The sequence below is a fragment of the Aphis gossypii genome, chromosome 2 (assembly GCF_020184175.1).
Source record: "Aphis gossypii isolate Hap1 chromosome 2, ASM2018417v2, whole genome shotgun sequence".
NCBI lineage: Eukaryota > Metazoa > Arthropoda > Insecta > Hemiptera > Aphididae > Aphis > Aphis gossypii.
The window spans coordinates 21,916,554-21,930,654 of record NC_065531.1 but is presented as its reverse complement, the minus strand read 5'-3'; the positions used below and the strand labels follow the sequence as shown (position 1 = coordinate 21,930,654).

The window sequence follows — 14,101 nt, the reverse complement described above, 5'->3', positions numbered from 1 at the left end:
GTTATCAAATAACCATCTACATTATAATTTATAGTACCTAAGTTTGGTAAGTTTATTTTACCACACAAGACATATTTTTTAGTAATATGAAAAGTCTAAGTGTTTGAAAGTAGGTTCTAAATAAATGTAGATTTTAAAATAATTTCAAAAGTCAAAATTTGAATAAATTCATTATTGAGAGAAAATATTATGGAAGTTCATTTGCTTATAGTAAATAGTGATCATCTTACATGTCATGGTTAACGGCCAAGATTCACATAAGAAATCATTCTTATTGACGTGACGTAAAATTGTCAGGAAATGTCTATTCAATATTTTGAATTTGTTTCCGGAGTTGAAATCTCTTCTTTATTGAAATTATCTGTGACCAACGTTGTATCAAATACAATAAAGTGGACGCTGTAAATATTATATTGGTTGTATTGTTATAAGAATTCATCTCTCATAATACGATTTACGAACCAAAAGAATGGGTATTATATTAAACAATAAAAAGTTACAAAAGGTCGAGTGGTGAGTAATATTTTTTACGGCAGCAGTAACAGTACTGGACACTAATCTACTTTCATAATTTTTCCTGCAGAATATTTTTATTATACTCGGGAAATTCTAAGAAAAAATGCATATTTTAAATAACAAGTATATCCAATTTTCAATCAACTATAGGGATTTAATAAAACTTTTAGAGTACACATTATTATTTTCATTTAATAGTCCTCAGTGTGCTTCATTTGAAATTTAAAATCTCACTTATGGCGTTCGGGTGAAAACTATATAACTGCACAAACAAAAAACTCTTATCACATTTGATTATAAATAAATTCAAAACTTTCAATACAGTATTGTATTATTGTCTAATGACCTAGATATTGAAGTCAAAAATATATACATATTAAATATATTATAGTATTGCAAACTTGTTTTATTCAATAAAAATACAAATAGTTTTATAAAACTATAAACTTGAACAAATATTATAATATATATATATTATATATATATATATATATAATTATCAAATTTTCAAAAAAAACATTTCTTGTTTTAAAAAGTCTAACATTTCAAAACGTACCTAATATGATTTATAACATCATTATATGCTAATATTAATACGTATCTAAAATAACGCCGCAATTGTTACTATTAAACCACAAATCATTCAATTCATTTTATGTATATATTTTGACAAAACTGTTGTACAATAATGTATTCACAATCTATATCATTTGTTTGGTTTGTAATATTGATATATTATGATTAAATAAAATAAATCCGTTGATTGAATATTGACTAAAAACAGATTTCTGACGAAAATTAAAATTGACCATTAATTTATCATAACTATTTACATTTTAGTTCAGAATTTAAATTATCACTGATAAAATATATAATACTTTAATGGTAAAGTACTGAAAATTAGAGCTTACATATAAAACTGAACAAAATGAATATAACTATTAATAATAATACACAGTTTAAAACGTATCTGTATTGAATAAATTTTATTTTAAAACGTTCTTAATGTATGAGATAGAATTAAAAATCGAACCTACAGTTCGGTAAAATATTACAATGGCTAATAGATACATCTAATCAAAAAACCCAAAAGTTTATTTTTATACCTACTACTCATTATAGCTTTCCAATTATGTATCATATTATGACTACACTCAAGTTTAATGCTCTACATTTTACAAAACTAATAAATTATCATTAATTTATGTATGATGAAACTTTTTTTCTCAAAATATTAATGAGCTATTCACACGACTTTAATAGACAATAAATAGGGTACCTACACTATTTTTATAATTAGAATGATATGATTATTGGTTCAACTTCAGCAATCACAATAATACAAATTTATAAAAAGTTAAATTTTAAATTCATTTTTAAACACTGAATGTACGTATGTAATGAAAATTTATCATACAGTATAAACTGAAAATTAAATATAAGATAAATTACCTATTAGTCCTATGAATTTTTTGAAAATATTGATGCATCTAAATCGATCGAAATATTAGAAAAAATAGTTTTTTAGTTATTTAACTTTATATATGAAGGTAATTATTATTATAACTGTCTCCCAAAATAGATCAAATGGGAACTAAGATGATTTTAAGTTTTTCGTAAACAGTGTTGACACATCAAAATTGTATAGCTCGTAATTAATGTCCCAGTAAAATAAAACGCTTAATCCAATATCTATTTTATATATGGTTAAATATACATTTTAATAACTCGGAAACTTTTTTTCAAATTATTGATATTTTCAGAAAAATCATCTTAATAAGGTTCTTATTTATTTATAAACAAAAGTGTTAGTATCATCACAGGAAATTTTAAATGGTGTAAAAAAATCTAAATAATAAAAATACGAGGTCCATAATAATTAAAAGTTCCAGAAATTAGAATCTCAAAAATGTATTTTTAAAAGAAAATAATATGGGAGTCATCACATTATTGGTACACGCAATATAATATCAATAATTCATCCTATTTTCTTTCACGACATGTTTTTAAAAGACTAATTACATTTTTTAAATACACACAAAATCATCTTCATTTGTAATCGTTAAAGTTTCTAAGTTTATTTACATAAGTAATGTATCTAAATTATTGTTTTAATAAATAAATACATATATTATTTAAAACTATTTTCTAATTTGGTTGTATTGTAGTTTATTTATTTTGTAAACTAAAACCATTATTTAATTCTCAGTTTTCAGTTCTTCCTACACAATAGGTTTTCAAATAATATTAATGTTATAATTCTAGGATCAAATGTAAAAGCTGAATAAACGTGACTAACCTTGAATTAAAAGTTTAAGACAGCAAAATAATGTTTGAGCATGAAAATCATCCAAAATAACTCAAGAGTGTAATTCTCAGAAAAAAAATTCAAAAGTTGCAAAGGATTAGAACGTAATGGAATATTAATATTATGATAAAATACGTCAGTCCTGTCATTTACAGCTGGTATACCTGCGTAGGCTAGTTTTTCACCGAGTTGTCATCCTAATTTGTTTTTCCAGTAGAATCGCATAGACATTTTCATATTAAACTTGCAGTATGAATATACTTATGGTTAAATTAAATGAAATAAATTTACGTCAGCTAGGAGATGATAATTTAAAACGAATACTCACGATTTTATTACTGAATGCGATAATATACGTATAATACTGTGGTTTTATTAGACAAGTTTTCGACAAACAGATGTCAAGAGTAACTACCTACACCTTAAAAATTGTGGGATTCTTCCGAGATGTTGTTTTTGAAATATATTAACTAATGTACCAATACACCTTTAAGTTTAAAAACAAATTATGAAGTAAAAAGTTTCCTGCATTTTGCAATTGTACTAAAATACGAATATAATTATACATAGGTACACAAACAAAATTAGAATAATATTTTTGTTTTTATTTATGAAAAAAAAATGCAAATGCAAATCACAAAAACGAGTTCGTCTTTTTTACGACGTAACATTTTTATGCATTCTTTAATTTAAAAACAGCGTATTCATAATACATTATAACTCAAGTATTAAGTTACTTTTAACAAAGTTATACATCGAGTTACCTTTTTTTAGTGACTTCCTAATATTTTTTATTTTTATAATACATAGTTATTAAGAAAATTAATTATATAGTCGTGTTCAGTTAATTTTTTTTTTAATATAAATCCTATTGAAATATATTATGTCTATAAAAAATTATCGTTTTTATGGACATGCAAATTCATAATCGGAAATAAGCATCACGATACTTGTATTTTTAATTTTATAGCCTGTATTATAAATACTAAATTGTACACTGTGGACATTTTAAATGCGCTATTTTTGTATTTTATCGGTGATCAAAATAATGCATTTATATTATTAAATACAACTCGATATAAATGTACGTAAAAAGTTATAATCTCAACTAAACATATTAGTTTTAAATCACTAAACAACAATACTAACAGTTGAACTCAGTTCAAAGTTGATTTAAAAAATAAAAAGTAACTTTTAACTTTTAATTTATCTTACATTTTTCTACACCATGACACAGGCAATGATATTCAATTGACTTGTCATTATTGAAATATTAAAAAACTCCAATTTTGGTATAACATAATTTTATTGACAATATTAATATAATAAATGAAATAATATAAAAATGGGATGATATATAATTGTTCTAAAACCGCGGGGCTAGCTTGAGCAAAAGCGAGCCGCAACGGGTGATGTCAGGGCCTTAGAGGCGCGACATATAGAGCATAACTAATTTTTAAATTTACCACAATATGATTGGAAAACGGGTTATCACACTTTCCACGGTTTATGCAAGTCTGTACAGTTATGCGTTTCTACAGTGAAACCTGAGTAGGCTCACTATAGTGGGATTGAACTGATGATTCTAAAAAGAACCGTTTTTCATCAGTCGCGATTGTTAGTCGACTGTGCGTGCAAAACCGCGTGTAGAGCCGCTGGTATTGCACGCCAAGTGAAAGGTTTATTATTCGTCGACGGCCGCCTCAACACTCAAACGTAACTGGTAGACTTATCGCCGTGTTCGTCGGTTGCCGCCTCGTTCACGAGTGTCTTCGCTGCTTATCCGGAACGTAACTGGTAGATTCGTGGGTTGCCGCCTCGTTTCGAGTGTCTTCGCTGCTTAGTCCGGAACGTAACTGGTAGATTCGTTGGTTGCCGCCTCGTTTCACGAGTGTCTTCGATGCTTATTCCGGAACGTAACTGGTAGATTCGTGGTTGCCGCCTCGTTTCACGAGTGTCTTCGCTGCTTAGTCCGGAACGTAACTGGTAGAAATCAGTATTATGTTCGTCGTTCGTCGTTGTGTTGACTTATATGTTGACGATGGTGATAATGACTGAATACTAATTTGTCTTGAAAAGTGCCCGGTATATATACTGTGATCCGTACGACTAGTAAACCACCAGTATGCCGGTGCGTGTTTGTGCTTACTGTCGGTACGGATTTCCTCATTATGGAGTCAATTTTGAACTTATAGATCTGTATGGGGTGTTGTTATTTTTTTCACTGTGTCCCCTATCCATCGCCGTACTTGGTGAGACTCTGTGATGAATCTAAAGGGTTTAAATTCACCGCTAAGTCTCTCAGATGGTATTGTTTTTATGTATGCTGTGTTGTGATTGGTGGTCCTGAAAAGGACCTTTTTATATGGTGACGGCTACACCGTTACAACCAACTTATTAAAAAATTAAATCTAATTACATTCTCATTACTGCTGAGAAAATGTATACACACGTCATTTGTTTTTAAATACATATTATATTATACAAATGATTATAAAACGTTTACACTCCACCGCACCGAACCTATGTAATATTGATATAAGTAGTAAGTATACACTTATACTGCACATGTATCCAAACCTAATCTAAGCATACAACAAAAACAGTGACGGTTCAATAGTGTTTAATATCTTCAAGTGGCCGTCTATTTAAACTTAACTCTTAAGTACCAAAATTGTTCAGAAAATCATTTTATATAATATTATATCATACCTAATATCATTATCTTGGTGGCAACAACAGTGTCTGAGTTGAGTAGCAAATTTGTTAAGCACACCAATGTCGTTCAACGTTTTTCCTCAACACTTTAAAATTATAAACACATTGTTATAATGTTATAATCCAATGACTTTTAAATTCTGTAGAGAACTAATTTTTTTTAAAAACCAAATTGCATTTTATTTTTCTATTCGATTTTGCTTAAAACGTAGAAAATCGAGTTGAGATAATACTATGATTGTGATGCTTTCGAGATGAGGTTTAATTTTTCGATTTTCTCAGAACTTAAATAAACGATATCATATCACATTGATAACCTTAATCCCGAATGATACAATATCATGCTTAGACTATACCTAATAATTATTATTTGAGATTAACCTATATGCACGTCTCTGCAAAAACACCGCGTGGATACGTTTCAAAGTTTCACTCGCGTTTATTATAGACAGTTTTAAAGAGCGCTTTATTATATTTTTCAATCTATTAAGTTATTGATATAATAATATTATTACGATTGAATAATACAAACAATACATACGATATTACCATACGTAAAGATGGAAATTCAAGGTAAATTAACTTGTGGCTATTGTCTACGAAGGCGGCATGTATATTATTTCCTTTACTTGAGATCTGTTATGCCTACACAATACACGAGCCTGTACGGCAACTAAAATGCATTGTTTCAATAGATCATATTATAACGTCAGCTCGCTTGCCCCGCCACCTCTAATCATAATTAATAGCATTCGATATTACATTAGTATTTAATCGTTTTATCCAAAAACGCATAATACGACAGCACTTTATAAACATATAAATGTATATATCATATTATAATCATAGGTGTATTATTATTATTATTATTATCATTTCATAACACATAAGCCTGTTAAAAGCATTACGCGTACGTCGATTTATATGATAACTAGAGCTAGTATTTTAATGACCTGAAAACTCAACAAAAACGACTTAGAACAAGTTTTAAAAAAAATGAATCAATAGAAAATAATCACATTTTGTGCTCAAAAAGCTATATCCTGAAAATCCTAAAAAAAAAAAATGAAAACCTTATACTATCCTAACCCTAATGATAACATATAGAATATAGATAAAGTAAGTACAACATCACTCTCGATGAAAAATAATATTTACTCTACAAGTAATGATTTCAGTGATTTTCATTCAATAATTATACTGTACATTATTTCTAATACTATATATGCCTAATAAAGATATTTTATCTAACACCGATCAGTGTTTATTGAAATGCATTGTTTTCATGGCACTGCCACTACTTGCGTTTATTTAATGTACTTACGTCTTACACGAGGCATAACATACTGTTGAAAGACAACACAATAATTATTGTTATAGTCAAATAAAGAGAACTAAATTTTATTTTAAGATTTATTTTTTTACGTTTCTATTAAATTGAACTGTGTTTATTATGCAAACAAATGTATAAAATACGTTCAGTTAAAAAACATTGCATAAAAGAAAATTACACAAAGCCCAGTCTTTTCATATGCATTCGAAAATAATATAAAGAAACTATAAAACTACAAAGTACTATGTATATTAAAATAAAATGGAAATTAGTTTTTATTTATACGTCTCGTTTTGGAAACTTGTATTGTATACCGAATTACTGAATACATCATATTATGTTATCTTAAATCAAGATTATGTTTCATTTTTTACTTCCCAAAATGAAGTTTTTTTACAATAATATATTAAAAACTATTTTGGTTTAGTGTGTAAAAACATTGCCTAATAAAAATTATAATTATTTCAGTATAGTTGTAGTATTAATTAATGTACGAATGAATGGTAGAATAAAATTGACAATTTAAATTACATAGGTACTTTGAGTGAAATAAACAAACTGTATTAATAGATATTTGTATTAAAAAAAATATAAAAATATGTAAATTTAATAACGATTTTATCAGTTTAATCGGCTATTTAAAAAAATATCTTATAATATTATACAAAATCGATCAACCATCATAACTATTACATTAGTTATTTATTTAAATAAAAAACTTCTATAAAATTAAATTATATTAAGTAATGACTAAATAATTAACTTATTTTCATTAATAAATTACATATATACTGGTCTTGAGCTACAAATGAGGAGTACGACTATATTAAATATCCAATTATAGGGCCTTTTTTGATAAGTTACTCGAACAATTATTTAAATATATATACTACAGCTATATTAAAATTTGTTATGATTTTCAATATAAAACTGGTAAATCATAATACGGTAATTTTATTATTAAAAATTAAAAATTTTCATAATTCTACCCGCTGTATGGTTTTGAATGTACCACATCATTAAATGAGTCACTGTTGCAACAGATGTTTTAGATTTGAATTCTATGAAAAATCATTACGCACAAAAAATAATGAATTTGAGGGAAAACTGAGTGAAAACTTTTCATCCGTGGTTTAAATAGCTTAAAATAAATGAAAATATTTGTAAATTATATTTATGTGTAATATATTATAATAATACATAGGTTTAAAATGCTTAAAATTTCTTCAGATAAATAAATACTAAAATCAGAATTTTCTGAATAACCAATTGAGTCAAAGTTCAAAATTTAAAAAAAAAACAAATTGGGCGAATTTATTTTTAGAATGCTGTAGACTAGGTAGTTTAAAATAACCTTATATTAAAGTTCTTTATTCTAAAGTTTAATTTTTTTGGTACTAGTGTGTATCGCTTTGCCAAAATACCTATAATATTATTTTGTTTATATAGGTAATTTATATTTTATTTTTAATTAATTATTAAAAACTATTAAAAATAATATTGAATTATTAACAATTACAAAAGAAAAAAAAACAATATAAATCAAATATTAAAAAAAAAAAAAAATGTATTATTCAATTTAGAGTTACGATAAATAAATTATAATATGGTATCACAAAGTAGCCTGATATTCTAAAATACCCGATGAAATGTGTTTAAAAGGATTATTTTCCCTGAGATTTGTCTTCCATGACAGAATTTCACGTGAATTCTGCAATTTAGGAAGATACAGACTAAAACCAATTTATTTTATATGATTTATACAAAAAAAAAAAAAAAAAAAACTGAAAGAATTTAAAAATTTTAAAGTCCTATAAAGTATAGATAACTTAAAATTAATCTCAATACATATTTTGAAAATAATATTATTCATAGAAAATTATAGGTACTTATTTTACTTATGAGTTTAAGTAGTAAAAGAATGTTTTGAGTTTCTATGATTAATATATTATTTGAAAAATAATAAAAACCGTTAAAAATTAATCGTTATTATTTATTATGTGGGTAAATACATATGTTCAATGTTATCAAAATTTGAATTTAACTAAAGGCACATAAAAATATATCATGTAGGTACTTATTTATGCTAAACTTTTTTTTAAAATATTATTAAAACTCAATTTATGATTTATTGTATATAACTTTTTTAAAATTACATATTTAGCTTTACTGAGTATTGTAGAAATTTCAATTATTACAAAAATTATGAACACATATTTTTGATTTTGTGAACATTTAAACTCTAAACGCTATACAAAAAATTGTGACTGTATTTTTGATATTGTTTAATTTTTGTAAGAAACACTTATGATGAACCTTATATTAAATGGTTAAGCTTTTTTACTTATATTTAAACATTTTATCATTCATAAATCGTAAAAATAGAAATTAGAAATATGTTAACCCTATCTATAATACGTCTTAATCAGCCAAAACATTTTAAAATAATAAATAATATTACTATCAAAAGTGTTAAGTATAAATTTTAGTGAAAATTCATATTACTGTAGTTATTTATTTTTGAATCTCAATAGTACCTACCTATAAGAAAATCGATTTTGTTTCATCGTATTTGTTTTTTTTTTTTTTTTTTTATATAATTACCATAGTATTGGGAATTCTTTATTATTATTTCCAAAAGTACTAACGAAGTAACTCTCATTTTATACCTACCAAACCTACCATCCATCAAGTTGAAGATTGAAACATTTTTAGTTTTACCGGTCCAAAAGAAGATGATCGAGATGAAAAAATAACACAATTGTTAACCAATATATTTATAACATAATTCAAAAGCTAAAATTCTAAGAATGAATACTAATTTAACTAAAATAAAAATAAATCACATTTAGATTCAAAAATATAAAAACCCGGAAAAATAGTAGGTATACAGAGAAATTAATTAATTATTCGATTGAAAATAATTGTGGTTTATTATTCTTTAAAGAATAAAATAATTAAAAACCACTTTCACATTAGTCAGTTATTTTAATTTTAGGACGTCTAGAAAATAGAAACAAATAATAAAAAAACTTTAAAAAACACGAATAGTACATTAATATTTAGGTATGTACAATTCTAGTAAAAGAACGCCACATCCTATATACAGATTTAAAAATAATCTTCAAGATAAAAATAGATTGAAAAATATGGTATCTCAAGACAGAAAAAGTTATGCAATTTATAGAGCTTTGATAACGTAGTTGTAAACATTTTACTTTTCTTTCGTTTAAAAATAACTATAATTTTTGACTAAATATAACGTTTATCGTTCAAATTCTAATCAATCGATAAAATATTATTGTTGTTGTTGTTGTTTCACCAACAATGAATAATTGAATAATAATATATTATTATCTACTCCTTTAAAATATAACACATTTCAATTGTAAATAAATCTAAAACATCTTAATAATGTACTTCATTGATAACTTATATAGCACAGCTTTCATTTTTGACATAAGTTGTATAGTGTGTAGAGTGTTTTTAATGCAGTTACTAAAATCTACACTGAACTACAAACATTTTGCACGAAGTACCATTTATACGCTAATAGAATGCTTCTGACTATATAAACCATAATATTCAACAATTCAACATTTTTGTGCTTGATGATAAACTACACCCAACTTGAAGTGAGCAAACACTTAACCTAATTATGTATTGACCATCACGAATGGTTTTCACTTTTATAAAACCGAATAATCAAAGCTCAGGATTTTCATAAGCATAAAGATTAATTAATTTTCTATTAGTGGCTGCTTAATATTAGGAATTTTTTTTATTGTATGAATTGATTTTTTTTTTAATAATAATATTTAAAATCTGTTAATTAAAACGATAGGTAAATTTGAATACTGCGGAAAATGGAAGGTTTACATAATTATAGCTTGTAGAGATATAAATTCACTGACTGAAAAGCCCCAAGAATAATAACAATTAATCCATGATTAGTAAGAAACTTAAACTAAAATCTCTAAATTCTATAACCTCTAAATCATATTAAAAATTAAGCTCAAAGTTTCTTGAAGTCTGTTCTCGAGCAACAGATTCAATGTTACCATCTGAACATAGAACTACCACTGTATATCGCCACCTAAGACGTCCTCGTGGCTTAATTATATAAAATCCATATAACGTATTGTAAGTTAGAATGAATAATTAAAAAATAATATATTAAGTGATGCAAATTATAAAACATCTATAACGTAATTTTAGACATTTTAATTTTCTTTCGTTTAAAAATAAATATAACTTTTGACTAAATATAACGTTAATCATTCAAATTCTAATGAATCGATACAATAATATTATTGTTGTTGTTTTTGTTGTTGTTGTCGTTTCACCCTCAATGAATAATTTAATAATAATCTACTATTATCTACCCATTTGAAATATAATACATTTGAACATTTTAATTTAAAAGAAATCTAAAACATCATAAAAATGTACTTTATTGCTGACTTATAGCTCCCTATTTCACTAAATCGAAAATAATTTTTATTATTATTTTAATTATGACATAGCAATATTGCAATGTTAACACAATAATATACTGTGTATGTAGTCGTATGCCCATATTATTAAAATAGTGTACTGATCGTGAATTAAGAATGTTAAATATGCTTCAAGAATTAATATCAAGTACATGTTCTATTGCAATCTAAAATAACGGTTGATAAATGATAATAAGTTTAAATACAAAAGTTTAATATTGTCTAAATGAATCTTGTTAGTACTTTGTTATTGTATACACACCAAAGACTTACTAAGTAATTAATTATTAAATAATTGAGTATAGAATTCATTACAGCAATCAATATGCTTCAATCGGTACTCAATTCCTGCATAAGTCGTTCCAATAAGATGTATGATTCTTAAAAATTGTATAAGCAACACGATTAATAATAATAAAAAAAAATAACCACATTTTTTCTGCTATAAAATAACAATTCACTACAATAACGCATTAATCAAAGACTCGATAACAAACACACAAAAAAAAAAATGTTATACCAATTTATCTATAAATTGTACTTATATTAAAATAAAATAAATAAATGCGTTATTCGCCCGACACGATGTTTATCAACTGCTATTAACTTTAAACGCTCATATTATTGATATAATATTGTGATAATAACGTTATGTAGTACGGCAATAATCAATTTAAATATATTAATTAATGGCGATTATAAATCATAGGCATAAATAATATATAATACCAACTGTTTTATATACAGGTACTTCGTGATGATATATTGAGATTGTGCGAGTAATAAATTTAGCTGTGTGTTAAAAATTTCTTATTAGTGCTTAATAGGAGAATAGCTAAAGTAACACCATAAACGAGACAGTCACTTTGACATTCAAACTCTTATAAATATTCGATTTCTAGTTTAAAATGTAACATTATAAAATAACATTACAAAATTACCTACATCATAATATGCATCTTAAGCAATCCTAACCAATTATTTTTTTAAATACAGTACGATTTTTATAGTTATATAACAAAACAACACAATGAATATTTGAACAATAGTGAATGTAAAACTTTAACTTTTAACTCTTGTTTGTATTTTATATATTGAACAATATATTATACCTATCAGCCTATAAGACTACCTAATGTGTTCATATCATTAACTTTTATTTCATATAAAGCGTTTACCACTTACAGTGTACGTGTTACTTTTGAACAGGTGTTCAGTTGTTATACTTTAATTTGTTAGGTGTAGTTTTGAAGCAATTATAAAGTAACATAAAACTTTCGAGGGATTGAATTCTGGATCATTTAATTTTTCAAATCAAACAAATTTACGTAATCTTACACTTTGATCGTGTGATTACACTATAGTTCATAATATTATATTGTAAGTATGCCTTGTTTAAAACACGTCTAATTAACTATAAATGACTATAAAAAAACTACTTAAATGTAATTTTATGAACGTCTTTCAACTGGTTGTTTGTCATGACATACATTCATCTATATAAAACAGAGAATTTTAGTGTATTTTTCAACCATTGTATTTATTGTCAATGTATTACAGGCTATAGGTACAGAAAGAATTCGTCGGTCAAGGTTGTGTTTAAATAACGTTTCGAAATCAACAACTATCAAGATTATAACGCTCTATAATAATGGAACTTGTATTCGACCACCTATGTTAAAGAGTTAAACATATACGATTCGAGCGATGAGAGTCTGCAGTTCAACCGTCATAATATTATTGTAATATCTAAGCCACCGGCGACTAAATATAAAAACAAAAATCATCGGCGCTATCGTTTTCAAGATTTGCGGGATTTTCACATAAATGTAAACCAAAATATTATAACCCAACTTACCAGTGTTTAAGTAAATACTCCGGGTTATTGACCAAGTCATCCATACTATTGCGATAAAACCGATTATAATATACTATTTCGGATCGAAGTTCATTGCAGTTTGTGTGAAAATATCTCGTGGTTTTGAACGCGCACTCTCTTGTAACGGGTTCGGGAAAGGAAAATAAAGTTCAAACGAGACCGATAACGGTTTTCGACTGTTCTACAGCTGTTGTCGGAAAATTTTTTTGTTTTTCCAAAAATTGTTTTCTGAATACGTTTTCGTTATTTCGACGTAATAATAATACAATGATGTACTATTAAATACAGTGTTAATACAATATTTTATGTTCGCTGTCAGATGTCACGCAATAATACTATATTATAATAGTATTCATATATAATATATTTATAATACGACGACGACGACGCGGACGCGGCTGACGAGTTACGACGGCGTGCGAATTATTGTAACCGTCCCGCAGGAATGGCGAACGGCGACTGAGAAAAAGCCGACGACGCGGCATCGTCATTGGTGTTGCGGCGGTGGCGGCGACGGCACTTGTCCACGCGGTGCACCTCCCCTGATCGAGGGTCACGCGGTCGCAAGCACTCGTTTAATTATAATGATGATGATGATTATTATAATTATTTTAACTAGTTTTATGATGTCTCTTATTCGTTATCATTTCAGAAGACGTTTGGCGGTATGTAACGAATATAAAATCGCGCGCGCGCGCGCGTTTAAAACGACACTCGCACGATCGAAAGTGCCAAATGTGGTGGTATCGATGATGGGTAAGGAGATCGGTGAAACTTTTCGATCATATTATATTGAATTACTGTCTTATATAGGTACGTACATCGTGATGATACACACTGCACGCAAAAAA

At 26.6% G+C, this 14,101-nt stretch overlaps 1 protein-coding gene across 3 annotated transcripts in view; it reads right to left on the bottom strand.

The window, feature by feature from the left end:
* The window catches only part of LOC114124322 (gastrin/cholecystokinin type B receptor-like), a 124,231-nt gene extending 110,522 nt beyond the window's left edge, over window positions 1–13,709 (bottom strand). The window contains exon 1 of one of the 3 annotated variants that reach the window (XM_050200659.1): window positions 13,230–13,709. Coding sequence is in view for 2 of the 3 variants with exons in the window: in XM_050200658.1 (XP_050056615.1) it covers window positions 13,230–13,273 (44 nt within the window). In the remaining variant the exon portion in view is untranslated. The remainder of the gene's footprint in view (window positions 1–13,229) is intronic. The other 2 variants (XM_050200658.1, XM_050200660.1) reach the window with 2 other exon arrangements.
* Between the last annotated feature and the right edge of the window lie 392 nt (window positions 13,710–14,101).